The sequence below is a fragment of the Columba livia genome, chromosome 26 (assembly GCF_036013475.1).
Source record: "Columba livia isolate bColLiv1 breed racing homer chromosome 26, bColLiv1.pat.W.v2, whole genome shotgun sequence".
Lineage (NCBI taxonomy): Eukaryota > Metazoa > Chordata > Aves > Columbiformes > Columbidae > Columba > Columba livia.
Window position 1 is genome coordinate 3,480,433 of NC_088627.1, and position 18,927 is coordinate 3,499,359.

The 18,927-nt window shown below is 63.4% G+C and overlaps 1 protein-coding gene across 7 annotated transcripts in view; it reads right to left on the reverse strand.

The window, feature by feature from the left end:
• Positions 1-1,303: 1,303 nt before the first annotated feature.
• ADGRB2 (adhesion G protein-coupled receptor B2) overlaps positions 1,304-18,927 on the reverse strand; it is a 95,078-nt gene continuing 77,454 nt past the window's right edge. For 4 of the 7 annotated variants that reach the window (XM_065041595.1, XM_065041599.1, XM_065041593.1 and 1 more), the window contains exons 3-32: positions 17,688-17,771; positions 16,277-16,441; positions 14,918-15,082; positions 13,437-13,601; positions 12,543-12,707; positions 12,364-12,465; positions 12,139-12,245; positions 11,545-11,739; positions 11,383-11,451; positions 11,174-11,282; positions 10,953-11,099; positions 10,005-10,080; positions 9,828-9,930; positions 9,526-9,569; positions 8,450-8,576; positions 7,847-7,950; positions 7,519-7,621; positions 7,109-7,259; positions 6,790-6,859; positions 6,596-6,662; positions 6,392-6,477; positions 5,767-5,865; positions 4,711-4,882; positions 4,542-4,637; positions 4,319-4,358; positions 3,530-4,185; positions 2,901-2,936; positions 2,467-2,571; positions 2,283-2,336; positions 1,304-1,977 (exon numbers count right to left, since the gene is read on the reverse strand). In XM_065041595.1, the coding sequence (XP_064897667.1) occupies positions 1,783-1,977; positions 2,283-2,336; positions 2,467-2,571; positions 2,901-2,936; positions 3,530-4,185; positions 4,319-4,358; positions 4,542-4,637; positions 4,711-4,882; positions 5,767-5,865; positions 6,392-6,477; positions 6,596-6,662; positions 6,790-6,859; positions 7,109-7,259; positions 7,519-7,621; positions 7,847-7,950; positions 8,450-8,576; positions 9,526-9,569; positions 9,828-9,930; positions 10,005-10,080; positions 10,953-11,099; positions 11,174-11,282; positions 11,383-11,451; positions 11,545-11,739; positions 12,139-12,245; positions 12,364-12,465; positions 12,543-12,707; positions 13,437-13,601; positions 14,918-15,082; positions 16,277-16,441; positions 17,688-17,771 (3,857 nt within the window). In that variant the 3' untranslated portion in view covers positions 1,304-1,782. The remainder of the gene's footprint in view (positions 1,978-2,282; positions 2,337-2,466; positions 2,572-2,900; positions 2,937-3,529; positions 4,186-4,318; positions 4,359-4,541; positions 4,638-4,710; positions 4,883-5,766; positions 5,866-6,391; positions 6,478-6,595; positions 6,663-6,789; positions 6,860-7,108; positions 7,260-7,518; positions 7,622-7,846; positions 7,951-8,449; positions 8,577-9,525; positions 9,570-9,827; positions 9,931-10,004; positions 10,081-10,952; positions 11,100-11,173; positions 11,283-11,382; positions 11,452-11,544; positions 11,740-12,138; positions 12,246-12,363; positions 12,466-12,542; positions 12,708-13,436; positions 13,602-14,917; positions 15,083-16,276; positions 16,442-17,687; positions 17,772-18,927) is intronic. The other 3 variants (XM_065041594.1, XM_065041596.1, XM_065041597.1) reach the window with 3 other exon arrangements.

Sequence of the window (18,927 nt, forward strand, 5' to 3'; positions counted from 1 at the left end):
CAAGAAACACGAGCCGGAGCAGAGCCCGGCAATTTTTGGGCTGGAGACAACCCTCCTCCAAGCCTGAGCGTCATGCGGCAGCGGTTGCGTTACCGCGGGGCTCCCTGGTGCTGCCGGCACGGCCCCCCCCAGAGGCCCCACTGCTGGGGGGTGAGGGTTGGGGTGACGCCGGCTGGACCCCGCTGGCTCGTAGGTTGCTGACCCACGCAGCACACAGGAGGGAATTCCTGTGGCGAGGATTTCGGCAGTTCAGCATTTATTTCTGCACCAATTTGGGCACAACCCCCCCCAACCCAATTCCAGCGTTTGCTGGGAAGGAAAGAGCCCGCGGGGATTCTTTCCAGCTTGACAGGGCCCGTTTGTTTCCGTGGCATTAAACCAGCAGTTTTTGCCTCTTTTGGAGGAAATTCTGTGCGAAGGGAGAAGCGAAGCCCGACGTCCCCCTGCACCTCCCTGGGCCACGCAGCCTCAGAGCCCTTTCTCCATCACTTCCGCCCCCCAAACCGAATATTTTTGGCATGAGAGAGGGGGCTGGCTTGGCTCAGATGGAAGCTGCAGATGGAAAATGGCTCCAGAGCTCTCCAATCTGCTCAGACCCCCCTGCAACCCCAGGCACTGCCTGGACCCACAGGATTGCGGGGCCTGGCCCCCCATCCCCCCTTGTCGGGACAAGCCTGCGCCTCCCGCCCGGGCTCCATTCCCTCACCGCATATGGCGTCTCCATGAGTAATAAAAGCTGCTAATTGCCAACAGATGCCCCAGGAAATCCTGACGCTGCCTCTCACGGCTGTATTTGGCTGGGAAGGGAGAGGAGCTGGCCCTGTGTCCCCCAAAGTGTGGGGCAGAGGGACCCCAGTGCATGGCAAACTGTCATTAGCAAAATCAGCAGCTGGGATGAGGCAGCGGGTGAGCATCCCCGGGGAGGGGACGGTACTGGCCCCTGCCCCCTGGAAGCAGCCACATCGGTGCCCTGGGCAGCACACCCGCATCTCGGCTGTGCCAATGCCAGGGATGCTCCGGCAGCGCGAGGCACCCCGTGCCACCATGCCCTTGCAGATTGCATGGTAATTGCCTCCAAAGTTACTAATTTGCTCATAGATTAATTACCATGTAATTTACCGCTCTTGGCTCCCACGATAAGACACTCATTTGCGAGGCAGCGCGTGGGTGCAGGCTCAGCCCTGGTCAGCAGGATCCTGCTGGGTTGGGGTCTGGGGGGACCAGACAGGCTGGGGGTCCCCACTGGGTGACAACCACCCCCCTCCCTGGCCAGACCACCGACACCAAGCACGAAGCAGCGGCCGCGGCCCCACGGCACCACAGAGAGTGAACTTTTATTTCCAACAACGACAGCACCTGCCCCGTGGGGTGGGGATGGTGGGGAGGGCTGGGAGGGGGCGGCCATGGGGCCCTGGGGGAGGCGAGGGCAGCCCGGTCCCGGGGGGGGCGGCCGCTCGCGTGCACACGGTGCACGGCGTGAAGAAAACATCCCGGTAGAAAAGAACGAAAATCCGACAGCCTGGACGGCCGGTCCTGCCTCGGGGGGTGCAGGCGTGATCGGTGGGTGAGCGTGGGGGGGTTACACGTGTCCCCTCCGCACCCGTGTCCGGAGGGTGGCAGGGAGGAGAAACCGCGCGAGGACGGGCGGGAGGCGGCTGCGGTCCCTCCCGTGGGGACAGCTCCGGCCGGACAGGGACCCCCCTGGGCCACCGACGGGGGACGGAGCAAACCCAGCGTGGTGGCTCATCCTGCCCAGGGCGACGGTGGTGGCGGGCGGGGGGGTCACACCTCCGTCTGGAAGTCGCCATCGGCCGTGTCCAGCCCGGCGCAGGGGCCTTCCCAGTCGGCACGGTGCAGCTCCAGCCGGTCCCGCTGGGCGCTGGGCAGGGACCCCAGTGTCATTGCCTTGAACGTGCTCCACGGCTTGGGCGGCGCGGCTGGCGCCTGCGGCCGCTGCTCCTCGGGGCTGGCTGCGTCCTGCGGGGAGAGGGGACAAGTGGCTATGGCGTGTGGTGACACATGGCTCTGTCCCACCAGCAGCCACCCCCAGGGCAGAGCCACCCACCACCTGCCAGTTCTAGAGGGGTATGTAACCCTCCGGCCCCACCCAGGATGGGATGGGATGGGATGGGATGGGATGGGAAGGGATGGGATGGGATGGGATGGGATGGGATGGGAAGGGAAGGGATGGGATGGGATGGGATGGGATGGGATGGGATGGGATGGGATGGGATGGGATGGGATGGGATGGGATGATTCCCCAGGGATGCTGAGGCACTTACAGTGGCCGTGCTCTTCTCCCCGCCACCCGACGAGACGCTCCACCGCTTTTCTCGCTGTGGAAAAAGCCCCAGTGCTCAGCCCCTGCACCCTTCTGGCGATGCTCCATCTCCCCAGGATGTCCCAGGGGAGGTGGCGGGGTGTGGGGCAGCAGATCGGGGCAGGATGGGACCCCCAGAACCTCACCTTGGAGGAGCCAGCAGCCGGGGCTCGGTACCGGTCCAACGTGTGAAACTTCTGGTTGAGCTCGTGATAGAGCTCGGAGTGACGCTTCCGTGTGTGCATCACCTTCTGCAGGGCGAGGGCAGAGCCTGTGGTCACCAGCACAGCCCCGCACCCCTCCAAACACCCCCACATCCCTGTCCCCCCCATCCCTGTCCCCCTGCCTCCTCGTGACACCCCAGCAAGTGGCAGCGCCCACCACAACACTCTTGCCTTAATCAAGAGCCAACGCTCTTTATTGCCTGGTTGTTATAAAACTCCTCCCAGCTCAGCTGTTGGCAGAGCCAGAGGGAACCGGGGACAAGATGGTTGAGTCCCCAGATGGCACCCAACCCCACGGTGGGCACCGGTGACACTCACTGCCATGGCATGACACCCGCTGCCATGGCGGGACTTACCTCGAAGTCCAGATCAGAATATCGCAACCTCTTCCTCTGGCAGGACCCGGAGCAGGGGGAGGAGATGGAGAAGAAAAGGGAAAGGTCTTTGCAGGTCCGGGACATGGGGAGAGCAGGGCAGGAGGGAAGCTCATGCCAGGCCCGTGCCATGCAGCTTGTGGGGGGCAGAGCCTGGTTTGGGACATGGGGGTCCTGGCCAAGCTTGGGGACAGAGGTGAAGGCAGCCCCAAGGAAAGGCAGGAACAGCGAGCACAGGGGTAGCTCATGCAACTCTGCACGTGCACGCTCTTGCACACTTCCACAACTCCCTCCCACACATCTGAGATAAGGGGTGATGGTTCTAAACTAAAGAAGGGGAGATTCAGGCTGGACATGAGGAAGGAATTGTTGGCCCTGAGGGTGGTGAGAGCCTGGCCCAGGTTGGCCAGAGAGGTGGTGGATGAACCATCCCTGGAGACATCCCAGGCCAGGCTGGACGGGGCTCTGAGCAACCTGAGCTGGTGAAGATGTCCCTGCTCATGGCAGTGGGGGCACTGGGGGGGATTTGAAGGTCTCTTCAACCCAAACCATCCTGTGATTCTATGATCTCCCTCCCCTTTGCATGTCCCTGGGCACAGCCCCTCGCTCACCTCCAGGGACCCCACTTTCATGGCGGAGCCGGGGACAGTGCGGGGCATGGTGCGGCTGCGCTCCGACAGCTCTGAGGCCAGGATCTGCCGTACGGTGGGGTGCTGCTTGAACTGCAGACCGTAGGGAGCCTTCACCGTCCCGTAGGGCTGGTTCAAGTTCACATTGACATGGTCCACCGCAACGAAGCTGGGGTACGCATCCCCCTCTGCCGTCGGGCGCCCCGTCCCGCCGGGCACCCCCTCTTCAGTGCTGGGAACGTGGGTGCTTTCCTCCCGCGGAAAGGGCTTGAGGCTGCCGGTCCGGCGAGGCAGCACCATGTAGTCACTCTCCCGGGGGGGCTCGGGGGGGCCCCGCAGCCAGCCGTACTCCAGGGGCCGCAGGCTGCTCTCTGTGCACAAGTAGACGGGACCCGGCGTCTCCAGGTGCTGCACTGGTGGCTCACCCAGCTCACTCAGACCTGCCACCACGTTGGGCGTCATCTTGGGGACCTGGACCAGGATGCTGGGGGGTGGGATGTTCCCTGGCAGGCTGGAGAAGCCCAGGCCACCCTCCGAGGTGGTGTTGAGTTTGGGGTCTTCATCTCCATCCAAGGAGATGCGGGACAAGGTGCCGGTGATGGTGGCGGGGTTGCAGGTGTTCACCTCCTTGAACAGCACTGTGGGCAGGGAGGGGGGGTCAGAGCTGGTCCTGGGGGTCCTGTGGGAGGACAGGGAGGCTGGACAGACCCAGCACACGCTGCCTGTCCCTCCCAGGCATGGCACTGGGACATCCCTGTCCCCAGACCTCACCTGTCTGACACGCCAGGTCAACGTCCTTTTCAAAATCTGTCTATAAAAATACAGAAAGAGGGGAAAGAGAGAGAGAGAGAGGAGAGAAAGAGAGGGAGAGAGACAGGGAAATGAATGCATCTTGGCCAGCACGGGGAGCAGAGGGGTTTGGAAGGGGGACCCTGCCCCAGATGAGGGGAGCAGCCACCCCCAGACCCACCGGTGCCAGCTCTGCCACACTCACCAGGATCTGCACCTGCCCGTTCTTGCAGGAGTCGGGTGAGTTTTCATTCTCCTCACTCCTGCACCCCCCCATCTGACACTTCACCACGTCCTGGACCTGCGGGGACAGAGCCGGTCACGGCCCCGCGGCCAAGGTCCCCCCCCATGGCACCCCTCCGGGGTCACCCCACCTCTCGGCGCAGGAACCCGTGCACGGTGATGATGACGAAGCCCTGGACGGAGTTGAAGACGGCGAAGAGGACCTGGAAGAGGATGGAGCGCCGGTCGGTCATGGCGAGCACGGCCGACATCCAGGTCAGCGCCAGCAGAGGCAGGACCACGCAGGAGCTCCACAGCGATGCCCTGGGGCGGGGAGAGAGGGGCCGGGGTGAGCCTGCTGTGCCCACACACAGCCCCCCAGGCATTGCCCCCCAGCCTGCCACAGCCCCCGAGCATCGCCCCCCAACCCGTGCGCATGGCCAGGGCTGACCGCACGTGCACAGAGACCCGAGCCCCAGCGCCCCGTGGCCCCTGCTGTCCCCTCCTCCTCAGTGTCCCCAGGTCAGCACTGGCTGGGTGCTCAGGGCACTGCCTGCATTAGGGTGAGGGGCCCACGGGCTCCTTTCCCCCCACCCAGGCTGAGCCATTGGCACCGCAGAGCCAGCCCAGCCACGCGTGTCCCTGTCCCCACACAGGCAGTGAGGGTGCTGGGGGGACACGGGGGCCACTGTCACCCGCCCACGGCCACAAGAAGAGCAGAAAGGGGATTTTTTTCCTTGTTTTGCAGTGAATTTTGGGGCTGCTCCTATTGTAACTAAACCCCCGTGAGCAGGAACCCGGGCTGCGCAGGGTGACAGCAGTCACAGCCCTCTGGATATGTCCCAGCCAGCACCCGTGGGGGCTCATCTGCAGGGAAGAGGGTCCTTGGGGACACCCCTGAGGCCAGGCCTGGCCTGTGCCCTATGGCGCGGAGCCCCCCATGCCCCAAGGAAGAGGAGCTGAGCCCCCCCGCACCCCGGCGATGAGGTGACCTGCTGGAAGCCATGCCATGCAGACGTGATGGCCGCGCTGGGACACGCGCACCCCGTGCCCGGGGCCACCCTGAGCACACAGCCTTCGCCCTGCCCACGGGACCCCCAACCCGCAGCCCGGCCCCCCACCCTGGGGTGCCACCCAGCGCCCACCCCCTGCTCCCTGGGGTGCCAGGCTGTGCTCGGGGGCGCAGCGGGCGCGTGGCGGGCACTAACATGGCACTGCTGGCGGTGGCGGAGGTCATGGCCGCGCTGGACACCACGCCGCACTTGGTGCATTTCAGCAGCAGGTTGCCGCAGGGGGGGGGCTTGGAGCTACATGCCCACCACCCCCCGGTGCCCCGCAGCCAGGACCGGGCCACGCGGGGGGAGCGAGGCCATGGGAGAGCGGGATGGCAGAGATGGAGCAGGGGTCGGAGGGATGGATGGATGGATGGATGGATGGATGGATGGATGGATGGATGGATGGATGGATGGACAGATGGATGGACAGACGGATGGACACAGGCAAAAAGCAAATGGGAGATGGAAGAGAGAAAGAGAGAGAGAGCTGGGTTAGTCGAGGGCAGCAGCAGTTGTTAATGATAAGCGGGGTGGCCAAGCGGCAGCGGGACAGGGGGACAGGGCTCAGCCCTCTTGGCGGGGGTCTGCAGCATGCAGCTCCCCCTTCCCCAGGCTCCCCCCCAGCTACTGCCCCTCCAGCAGCCTCTGCCAAGGAGCTGTGGTTGCCCTGGGCTGCCCACTGGTGAGATAAAGTTTGCCCCGGCCTCAGCCCGCTCCCAGCTGAGCCCCCACCACGGCAGGGTGCTCAAAGACGGCCCGCGGGGCGCAGGGCACTTACCCAGCTCGCTGCTTTTTGGACTTATCTGAAATGCCGTCACGGGACATGAGCTTGTTGAACACGATGATGCCGACTAGCATGTTCACCTTGGGCAAGAGGGGTGCCGCAGTCAGGGTTGGGCACGGAAACCCCCGAGCCAGGGCCGGTGGGAGCTGCCACGCGCTGGGGTGGGTTTTGGGGTCCAAGGCTTTGGGGACAGCTCACCAGCACGATGACAGCAGCGGGTCCCACGAAGGCGTAGAGCAAACCCCCCTCCAGCGAGAGCCAGCAGCTGCGGGGACCACGGTGTCTCAGGGGCTGATGGAGAGGGGACACCCCTGTCCCCATCCCCTGCTCCCGGCACTGCCAGCCTGGAGTGGTCCCTGTGCCCAGCCCTGTGTCCCCCTGTCCCCACGTACTAGCTCGCTGTCCCGTAGCCTTTGGTCCGTGTGAAGCCGACAGAGACGGCGACCACAAGTGCTGGCAACCCTGGAGAGGTGAGACAAGGCTAGAGCTGCAGAGGGGTGACATCGCTGTCCCCTCCCAGCATCACCCCTGTGCCAGACTGCCAGGGACAGGAATGGAGCCCTTGTGGCAGCTCCCCGTGGCCCAGCTGGTCAGACGAAACCACCTGGGTCTGCTTTCCTCCATCGTGCCTCAGTTTCCCCTTCTGATAACCCAGGGGGTTGCAGGGAGGGGTGCACGGTGACTCCCCCCAACCCCATCCCAGGCTCTTACCCCATCCCAAGCAGAGGAAACGCTTCCTGACCAGGCGTGTCCGGATCCGGCCGATCACCGCCAGGTAGGACTGCCAGGCCTCCGTCAGCACCCAGCAGAAGGACGAGAGGAAGAAGAAGTGGAGGAAGGCGGCCGTCATGGTGCACACGCCCTGCGGGGACACGGGCACGTCAGGGGGACGCTTCGCGGCACCACCAGGGCCATGGACCTGGCACTGCGGTGGTTAAACTCTCACGTCCAAGCGAGGTTTGTGTCAAAGCCACCGGCGCAAAGGATTTAATCCTGAGATTGAATTAATCCAAATCCAATCTGCTGCTGCGAGCCAGCAGGGTTGAGGTGACTGGCCAGGAATAGAGGGCTCGGACCCCGCCTGGGGACCTTGCAAGGGGGGACAGGGTGGTGGCACCCACCTTGCTGAGCATCTGGGACTGGCCCACAAGGATGAGGATGTTGGAGGCCAGGATGGAGACGCAGAAATTGAGCAGGATGATGGAGCGCTCCGACTTGATGAACCTGCGTGGGCAGGAGCTGCATGGGGCCAGGGCGCCTGCCCCATGTCCCTGCCCCATGTTCCCCACTCACAGCTGGCCACTGGCAGTGTGGGACAGTCCAGAAATCTCTCCCACCAGGCTTATTCCCCTCCCAACATGTTGCATTTAATCCCATTGATGCTGAGGCTTTGCTGCCCCCTCCCCATATGATGTCGCACCCCAGGTGCCCCCCAGGTCCCCATGTCACCTCCAGAAGGCAGCGTAGATCACCAGCAGGGTCAGCAGGGCCATGCAGGAGACGGCGCAGCCGATCATCAGCGGCACCGAGGGGGTGCCCGAGGGGTCCATGGCCTGGTGGGGAGCAGGGGGAAGTGGTTCAGTCCCGGCCCGCCCACGGCTGCTCCCTGCCAGCCCCCTGCTGGGCCCCTCCACCCCCCGGCTGGGGACCCCTGGGCACCGGAGGGGGTCGGTGGCTCAGCCAAGGCGCCTTCCCGGGGACCCGTGCCCATCTCCATGCCAACAGGGGATGCGGGTGGAATAGCAATGGGGGGCATGCCTAGGGCCACCCCCTCCCCTCCTTGCACACAGCAATGCCCCACATCGAGCCCTATCGACCCCCACAGCCCCCTGCCCACCCAAACCCAACCCTGCCGTGCCAGGGGGTGCAGAGGATTCCCTTGGGTGCTGGGAGACACCCCCTCACCCCCCAGTGCCCCTCCAACCCTGTTGAGGTGCCTGCGGGCATCCTCATCCTTCCCCGGGACCCCCACCTCGGCAGCCTGGGGCTCGCCCCCCATCCATGGCCCGTGTCCCCTGTGGGTACGTCCCTGTCCCTGTCCCTGTCCCCTACCAGGTCCCTGGGCAGCTGGGCGAGGACGGCGAAGGTGGCGAGCTGGCGGCACTGGCATTTGGTGTGCGCGGGGAGGGTCTCCAGGGTTTGGCAGCTCTCCGTGTCCCAGTTTCCCAAGCCAGCGTCCCTGATTAATGGGACAGAGCAATTGGAAATGATCAAACATACACGCAGCCCCTCGTGTCTCTCCCCAGTTAACCCCTCGCTGGCCCCTGCCTGGGGGGAGGCGGATGGGGGGACACTGCCAGGGGACAGGTTAATCCCCCTGGCTGTCGCGGGGGGGGTGAAGCCGTCCTTGCCCGGTGCTGATCCCCCTGGGGAGCAGTGAAACAAGGAGGTTTGATTTTTAATCATCCCACTCAGGTTTAGAGGGGCAAACCACAGCAGGAGGGGACCAGGTTTGAGAGAGGAGGGGTGGGGGGAATGGAGCAGGCAGGAGCAGTCCAGGGCCCCCCCCCCAGTACAAGCCATGGCTCATGCAGCACAGATGTGCTGCCCCAGAGCAGGTGATGCCTGCCCACTGCCATGGGGACCCCTTCTACCATTGGCACCCCTCCAAGAGGGAGCAGGGAGGGGGGTGCCCCACGGTGACACTGGCCACCGCTCCCAGCAAAGTGAGGAAACCGGGAACTGGGTCTGTGGGACAGATGGGGACACAGCTCCCCCGGGCCAGGCTGAGACCTGCCACACTCATCACAGCCACACGACTCCCCATCAACACGGAGCTGGACTGGAACGAGTGACCCTGGGGCATGGAGCACCCACAGGCACCGGGCTGGGGGGCCCAGCAGTGTCCCCCTTGTCCCCCCCACCATGCCCTACTTTCCTGCACTGCCAGAGCACTGGGCTCTGCACTAAATAATTGCATCTGGCAGGTTGGCGGCATCCGTCCCTGGCGTCACATCGATCCCGCGGCAGCACGATTCACCCGCAGCAGGAGGGGCTGAGCCACGGGAAGGGACTGTCCCCGCTCCCCGTCCCGCCCTGTCACCTCCCCAGGGACTGACTGGGTGCTGGGACAGCCCCATTGCCCAGCATTGCCCCAGGGGTGTCCCTGTCCCCTGCACCCCACTCACGTCCTCGAGTAGTCCCAGGTGACGCACTGCGGGTGGGACGTGCCCTGCGGACAGAGGGACAGGTTAGTGCTTCACCTCCCACCCCAGGGGTGACCGGCTCATGGGGATATGCTGGGGACCTGCCCAGCTCCCCCAGTGCTGGCACGTCCCCAGCGTGGGCACAGAGCCAAGTATTTGTGGCCACCAGCTGGGAGCTGCTGGCCCTTGCCCTGCTCTCGGTGCCCGGGAGTGAAGGGGCTGGTCCACATGGGACTGAGAGGTGACACAGTGACATGGTGATGGGACAGGAGGGGGACACTCACGTTGATGATGTGGGACAGCTCCACCAGGACCAGGGGCTCCACGGGTTTGGTTGGCGGGCGCACTGTCACCATCAGCACCTTGGAGGTGACAGCCAGGGGGGGCCTGAAGGGAGGGGCACGGGCTGTCACCGGGATGGGGACACAGCCCAGGGGGACAGCAGGGGCAGCCCCACTCACCTGGGTGGGGGCAGGATCAGCCCCAGCGTGCGGTACAGCACGGCCCCGATGACAAAGTGGGATGACTCCTCTGTTTCTGCAGAGAGCACATGCACATGTGAGAGCACACATGGCTGCTCCCGACACGCAGCGGGGAACGTGCACATGGCACAGACACACGGACACATGCAGACACACGAGCTGGCAGGAGCTGGCCTGCACACACACACATGTGAACACTTACACATGTGCTTTCCCAGATATGCACACTCCCAGATGTGCATTCCCACATGTGCACAGCCCCAGACACACAAGCTCACACGTGTGTGCTCATAACACACACACACTCCTGGACATGCATGTTGAGACATGTGCAAATGTGTGCTGCACCACATGTGCATGCCCCGTGTGCACACAGCACCAGATGTACACTCACATGTGCATGCTCATATGTGCACATACATGCATGCTCCCAGATGTGCAGTCATGTATGTGCACAAGACCAGATGTTAATTACACACGTGCATGCTCACACATGTGCACACACATGCACTCTTTCAGATATGCACTCACACATGTGCACAATCCCAGATGTGCAGTCACACATGTATGCAGCACCAGATGTGCACTTGCACGTGCATGCTCACCCACACGTGCACACACAGATGTGCACAGCACCAGATGTGCACTCACATGTGCATGCTCATGTGCACACACATGCACACTCCCAGATGAGCATGATTACATGTGTGAACACCACCAGATGAGCACTCACACACATACACACACGTGCACTCCCAGATGTGCACTCACACATGCGCATAGCACCAGATGTGCACTCACCTGTGCACTCTCACACCCATGAACACCCCTGTGCAGCCCCAGCCGCACGCTCACTCCCACGCCTGCACACCCATGCACACATCCATGCACACACCTGCACGTTCCCGTGCACACGCTCGCTCTCACCAGCAGACGTGAGGCTGAGCACCTCCCGCGGGATGAAGAGTTTGTCCTCGGAGCTGCGGGCCCAATCCTTCATGCCCCGTCGCCCCTTCATGGGGAAGTTGATGTCGCTGGAGACGGCGGAGACGGGCTCCCTCTGGATGCTGATCACTGCCCAGGCAGAGCAGGTGTCACCGTCCGGCTCCCCAGCCCCGCCCCGGCCCCGTGCCCATCCCACCGCTCACCCAGGTTGTCGGTGACGATGAGGGAGCTCTGGAAAGCCTTCAGTGCATCCCCCACCAGATGGATGAAGTCCTCCACCACCTTCATCAGGTGCACTGACCCAGGCGAGACCTGTGGGCAAGGGACCAGTTCCGCAGCTGCTGGGACATTGTCCCCATGCTGGGGACATCCCGGCTCCCCCGGCCACCCCCTTGTGACCTGTTCCACTCACCTGTTGGGCATCCTCCCACTTGTCACGGTTCTCCGCGTCCACCATGTAGCTCACCACCTGGAAGAAGCGCTGCGGGGACGGGGCTCAGCGGGGCTGGTGTCCAGGGACCGACCGCTGCCACCTCCCCCAGGGCGCATCCCTCGCCGTCCCCTGCCCCGCTACCTGCACGTCCTCGGAGGACGGGGTGTAGGTGGCCCTCTTGAAGGTGTCGGTGACATTGCGCAGGATCTCCACGGAGAAGAGCAGGTCCCCGCTGTAGTAGGTCTTGCGGGCCATGAGCTCCAGCAGACTCCGCACCACCTGCGACATCCCCTCGCCCGCCAGCACTCGCTGCCCCTTGGCCAGGTGCTCCCGCAGCTTGTATGGGGGGGACAACAGTGTCACTTGGCCACCAGCACCCTCCCCAACCATGCTCCTTGTCCCCAGCTCCCTTGCCATGCGCAGAGCCAGGGCAGTGGGAAAACTGCAGAGCTAATTTCACTAATTCGGGCAGCAGCAGGACACGGGGGTTCGTTCCCACCCCAAAAGTCATTTTCCAAGGACACTGCTTACACTGGGGTCCCCCTCCGACTCCAGAACAGGGCCCCCCCTTTCCCAGCCCTGCCCAGGGAGCCCTGCCTCCGTTTCCCCATGCAATAAAGCAAGGCAGCTGCTGGGTTTCCCTGCCCGGGAGGGGATGGCAGAGATGGGGGACAGAGCAGACGCCCAGTGACAGGGAGGGGAGGGAAGGGGGGCCGCGCCAGAGCGTGCACCTACTGAGAGATGCAAGTATCGGTACTCGTGGGAGATGCAGCGGGCGAAGCTGGGCACCCCCCAGTAGGCAACGCCATGGGGGCTCAGCAGGCACCGGCGGCTGGCAGACCCTGCGCGGGAGAACCGGGTTTGTCACCAGCACGGGAACCGTGTCTCCAAGGACAGGTGGCACTGCCCAGGACCCCGATGCCACCCTGCTCCAGGGTGTGGGGTTTCGGGGGTGCTTACCTGTGGCGTTGGGGGGACACTTGTTGTAGATGATCTCCCCGGCAGCTGTTTTCTTCCAGCTCATCAGCATCACATACTCGTCCTTGCACATCTCGTGGTAGGCTGGAGGACAAGACGGGGGTTCAGGTGCAGGTGGGACACAGGGTGACGGGCACAGGGGTGACGGGGGCGTCCCCTACCTGGACACTTCTTCTCGTTGCAGGTCTTCACCTCCTCGCCGCTGCCCTCGCAGGGGTAGCCCTGCACGCCCGTGCCCTCGCACATGCGGAACCGGCGCTGCCAGCCGGTGTCACACGTCTTGGAGCAGAGGCTCCAGTGGTTCCAGGGACCCCATTTGCTGTCAGCTGCAGGGATGGGGACACAGTGGGACACTTGGATCAGCATAGCAAGTGGCACCCAGGGGAATGAGGATGGGCTGATGGGCCCCAGCAGCGGTTGGTCCCCCGCTCCCCATGCCACGCATTGAAAACCCTGCAGCGTATGAAATCCATGGATCAAGGATTTAAATCTCATTCAGACGAGCCCAGCAGCCCTGTCTAGCCCAAGGGTATCTCGGCACATGGCAGAGCTGCTCCCTGCCCCGTCACGGCGCAGCCACCGCCTCCCTCCGCACCCACCACCGAAACCGAGGGGTCGAAGGACAAGACAAGGATGGGGTCGAAGGACAGGATGAGGACAGGGTCCATCCTTTGGCCTGACTGCCCCCACCAGTGTCCCCCCATCCCCAGAGCTGCCCCCAGCCCTGCAAGAGCTCGCATGTGCTTGTGCGCCCAGAGTACACCGGGACCTGCCGCCACCGGGCACCAACGGGTCCCCAAAGCGTGACACAGGAGTGAGGGCACAGGGTGAATCCCCGGCTCCTCCAGCTGGGATGTGCCTGGAGGGAGCAACCACTATGGGGGGGCTGCTGATCCCCAGCATCACCCTTTGCCTCCTGCTCCTTACACACAGCAGAGGGGACTGCCGGCATCCTGGTGTCACCGGTGGTGACACAAGGTGGATGCACGGCTGTGCACCATGCCAGCAGCACCCATGGCCTCCCCCCAGCTCCCCCCCAGCGCGCGGGGCCTTACTGGGACAGCTGGGGTTGGAGCACTCCCGGGCGTCGGCGTGGGCCCCCCGGCACTCGGCCCAGCCATGGGCCGCGACGCTGCACTTGCGCGTCCGCTGCTGCGTGCCGTTGGCACAGGTGACGGAGCAGCGGCTCCAGGCGCCCCACTCCAGCCACTGCCCTTCCACTGCGGGGACAAGCGAGAGGAGCAGCGTCAGCCTCCCCGGCCGGCGGCCCCTTGGCCGCGCAGCCCTGGTTCTCCCCGACCCCCTGCGCAACGGGTCCAACCGACGGATGTGGCGGCTCCTCCTGTGCCGACAGCAACAGCCAGCGCCGAATCATGCCCCAGACGGGGGGGCTGGCACCAGGACTGGTCCCCACACCCCGAGCAGATGCTCCTACAGCCCCATAGCACTACAACGCCCAGCGTGACACATGGTCATGCTCATGGGGCCATGTGAGCCCCTGGCACCACGACGCAACAAACCAAACAGCCCCAGCATCGCTCCACACCAAACAAGACCTTGAGGTGCTGGAGTGGGTTCAGAGAAGGGAACAGAGCTGGGGAAGGTGCTGGAGCACAAGTGTGATGGGAGAGGCTGAGGGACCTGGGGGGGTTTAGAGGAGGTTTAGATTGGATCTTGGGAACAATTTCTTCCCCAAAGGGCTGTGGGGCATTGGAACAGGCTGCCCAGGGCAGTGCTGGAGTCACCAGCCCTGGAGGGTTGGACAGACGGAGATGAGGTTCTCAGGGACACGGGGCAGTGCCAGGGATGGGATAACAGTTTGACTCCATGATCTTGAGGGGCTTTTCCAACCAAAATGATTCCGTTGCTCACTGCCAGACTTGTGAGCCCACCTGTAGGGACCAGGGTGGCTGGGGAAGGATTTGCTCTGAGCTCCCGTCACTCCAGCAGCAGCTCCGTGGGGCAGCCACGTGAAAAGCCACGAGCCGTGGGTGACACATCCCTGCCAGAGCTGCTGCTCCCTGCTCACCCTTAGCTCCCTCCTGCTCCCGGCCTCACCACGACACACACAGGGACGCCAGCCCTGATGTGGCATCATCCCTGGCCATCGCTGCAGACACCCCATGGCTGTCACCATGGCAGGAGGGAGGGACAGAGACGGCGCTGCCACCTGCACGCAGACAGGCCTTGCAACCTACCCCCTTTGCCACCTCCCTGGTGCCCCATGATGTCCCAGTGCCAGCGCTGTGCATGCTGCGGGGACAGTCTGTGTCAGCAGACGGAGAAGGAAGGAGCCAGCTCCTCTGCGGTCCCCAGGCTGGTCACCCTGCCTATGGTGGGGTTCAAGCCCGCCCAGCATCGCCGACAGAGCTGGCTCTCCATCAGGGACAGGAGGTTGCACCCATGTCAAGCGCCCACAGGCTGTCCCGGGTCCCCGCAGCAATGCCACCCATCCCTCACAGTACCAATGACCCTGATGGCATCTCCTGGGGTTCTGGGGGGTGACGGAGGAGCAGGGGGAGCGGGGGGTACTGACCCGGGCAGGTCGCGATACTGCAGGGCTTGGCCTGCAGCTCGGGGCCCTCGCAGGCTTTCCCTCCGCGCCGCGGGGCCGCGCAGTGCCGCGTCCTGGTCCTGGCCCCTCGCCCGCAGGTCACTGAGCACAGGCTCCATGGGGACCACTCCTCCCAGGCACCACGAACTGCAACACAGCACAGCGCCCTCGCCTCCTCCTCCTCCTCCCTGCACCCAGGGGTCCTGCTCACCGCAGACCCCTCGTGCCCCAGGACAGAGATGTGGGACAGTCCCCATCTCCTCTCTGTGTCCCACCATCACGCCCAAGCCCAAACCCCGAGGGCTCTGAGCAGGCAGCGGTGCCGCTGCCACTCCCTGCTCTGCTCCGGTGCCAACTTTGGGATCCCGGCACCAGCGACGCATGTCCCCCCACACCAACACAGAGCCAGGCGCACTCCAGCCCACATGGACACACCGGGCACGGCCACCCCGTTTACACATCGCATCCACGGAGCTCAGCTCGCAAGGAAGGGAGTGGGGACCATATGGTGCACAAGCATCCCAAAGGATGCTCCTCCACGAGCTGCGACCTCCCTGCAGCACCAGGACAGGGCTGTGCTCCCGGTATGGAGGGAAGCAGGCACCTGTGTGTTTTGGGGGTGCAAAGCCTCGGAAACATCTCAGATTTGGCTGCCACTGCAGCACCCCGAGGCCCCTCCAACCCCCAGTGTTCCACACAAGACAGACGGACACACCATGGACAAACGGGCCCAGGAAGACCCCCAGCATCCCGCCTGTCTGCTCCTGCCCACAACCTGCCTCGAAACTCTGAGCAGCTCAGCCCCGTCCTGCCCCGTGCGAGTGGGGACCCACCATCACACTGTCCTGACAGACGCCCGGCCCCATGTCCCCCAGCACAGGCGCCAGCACCACATTCCCCCAGCACAAAGCCTCAGGGACACCCTGGGGAAGCCCCAAGGGGGCATAGAGGGGTCACCAGCCCTGCTGCTCCCAAGTCAAAACCCCCAGCAGCAGCACCAGTGACATGGGGCACTGGGGCACCCATTCCAGACACCCCCCAGCTTGCTGCACTCCATGTGATTTCACAGGAGCTGGTACAACTGGGAAGGTGAGATGATATGGGGACGGGGCTCAGAGCAGCCCAGCACACGATGCTTCCACGCCAGCACTGCCACACAGAGCCCCAACCTTGTACAGCATCCCCCCACCTGCAAGAGCTCCCACACCCCCAGAAAGCCCCAACAAAGACATGCCACAGCCTCCCATCCACCCAGCCCTTTGGGCACTGACCCAGAGCCTCATCAGCGCTGGGCACCCCAGCTGGCTCCGACCCCCCCTGGTGTCCCCATGTCCCCCGTACCTGGACAGGTGGCCGTGTTGTTGCAGGTGCGCGTCTCACGGAGCAGCCCGCTGCACAGCGTTCCATAGGGCGAGGAGACGCAGGAGCGCGTCCGCACCTGGGAGCCCTGTCCACACGTCAGCGAGCACACGCTCCACTGGGACCATTCCTCTGCCGCTGGGTCCCCTGCGGGTGACACGGAGCCTGAGAGATGGTTACCGCACCAGGGGGACGGGGAAGGTCATAGCACCACAGCATGGTTGGGGTTGGAAGGGACCTTTGGAGTCATCCCGTCCAACCCCGGAGCTGGGGAAGGGACTGGAGCACAAGTGTGATGGGGAGATGATCTGGGATTTAGAGGAGGTTGAGGTTGGATGTGGGGAACAATTTCTTCCCCAAAGGGCTGTGGGGCATTGGAACAGGCTGCCCAGGGCAGTGCTGGAGTCACCATCCCTGGAGGGTTGGACAGACGGACATGAGGTTCTCAGGGACAGGGGTCAGTGTCAGGGGTGGGGGAACAGTTGGACTCGACAATCTTGAGAGGCTTTTCCAACCAAAATGATTCTGTGATTCTATAACGCAGAGTCACCCAGAGCAGATCACACAGGATCGCATCCAGGTGGGTTTTGAATATCCCCAGAGAAGGAGATATTTAACCACCTTCCTTAAACCACACAAAAACTATCCCAATGAGGGCTGGGGCACAGGGTCGCACCCGGCACAGGGGCAGCACCCACTGGGCAGCACAGGCAGCGCGGGCAGCCCGGCGCGGTTCCCTCTCCCCGCCCAGGCACAGCATTGACATTTACAACAACCCAGCTCTTATTAAGCTTGATGATGTCGCTGAAGCTATTGGACAGGCCAGAAGCAAAGGCCATCAGTTTAAATTAAAAAGGAATATATGGAGGAGGGCTCCGAAGGGGACGATTTGTCCCAGAGACAGGCAAGACGCAGGCTGCGGAGCAGGGCTCCCGTGGAGGTGACAATGCCCTGCGTCACATGGGGACCCCATGGCCACCAGTAGGGTCACCCCCGGCTCTGCCCAGCAGCTCCCAGTGGGACAGGACCCCCACGAGCATCCCAGCACGGAGCAGATCTGCATGCCAGGCACACAGAGCCCATCCATCTCCCGCTCGCCTCTGAGCCCTCCGACCATAAATCAAGGGGGGCTGGGGAGCGGGAAGCAGTGCACTCAAATTAGCCAGATGGATTTGCCAAATAAATACATTTGAACTAAACAGTTAATGGATTTTTTTTTTTTTTTTTGCTTTACAACCCTCGGAGGAAGGTGTAAAGGAAAAAAATATATAAATGGAGCAAATTAAGTTGGTCCGTGAGCAGGAAGCAAAAGGGAGTTGCTCCATCTCCATCACCCCAAGCCCCATGTCACCTCTGTCCTGTGTCTGTCCCCACACTGGGGCAGTGCCAGTACCTGTCTGGGCCATGTAGACACCTGGCTCGTCTGCCGACCGTGGCCACTGGGTTTTCACCTTCAGGTTCTCCTCAATCTCATTGCCTGGAAGAAAAAAGGGCTCTGGTGAGAGTGGGCAGGGGACGGAGATGGGGACAGGCCACTGCGGGTCAAGGGACATTGCAGGGGGGACACCAACACCCAGCTCCACATTGAGCACTGCGTGGCATCCTTGAGGGCTTGAGATGGCTGAGCACACTCACAGCCCCCCAAAATGTGTCACAGCTCCCACCAAACACATCGCCCCGTGTCAGAGGGGCTGTGGTTGGAGCGTAGCCAGGGGTGCCATGTCCCCAGGGCGGTCGGGGTGCCCGTGTCCCCGTGGTGCTGGGCAGAGGTGCTCTGCGTCCCCACTTAACAGCTTGCTGCAGTGAGGTGGCACAAATTTATAGCTCGGCTCACCAAAAATAACAAGAGATCCATCAAGAGCACTTGGCGTGAAATTAACTGGCATGCGGAGGGCTCGGCGGGACGCGCGGCTGCGGGCGCAGGGGGTGACGCCTTCCCCGGCGTCCCCCGTGCCCCCCAGGCCACCCCACATCCTGCAGCAGGGTCCCTTGAACCCTGCAGGATGCTGGTGAGTTCCCATGGACAGTATGGCAGCAACACCTGCAGGTGATGTACGAGCCCCAGACAGGGCTCTTAGTGCCTTAAACCAGACCCAAACTGACTGACTTTTCCTTTCAATCCAGCATAACCCCTGCCTGGCCCTGTCCCCTGCTCAGGGTCCTCGCTGTTACCTTCAGCCACCCCTGGCTCCTGTCCCAACACATCCTGCTCTGTGGCATGGGGTGTGCAGGGGGACCCAGGGGGGCTAGGGGCTGCCCTGGGGGGTCTGTCCAGCCATGGGGCCGAGCTCCCCATGGGGCCGCCTGCCTGCACGAGCAGCATGGCAGAATTATACCCGTCATGGTGAGTGCCCGGGGAAAACCATAAATCCTGAGGATATACGAGGGCGCTCTCCCTGGCGGTGTTCGACAGAGACACCAAATTCAATTTCCTTCTGAGAGCACTAAATCCCCAGCTGTCAGCACAGGGCGGCTGCGGCCATCCCATGGATCCTCCATCCCCTGCATCCTCCATCCCCAGCATCCTCCATCCTGGTACCTGCGCCCAGTCCTGACCCAGGCATCCCCCACCTCCCCACACTGTGGCATGGCTGCTGGGCTGCAAGGCCAGGGGGGTTCTTTTGGGGAGCCCA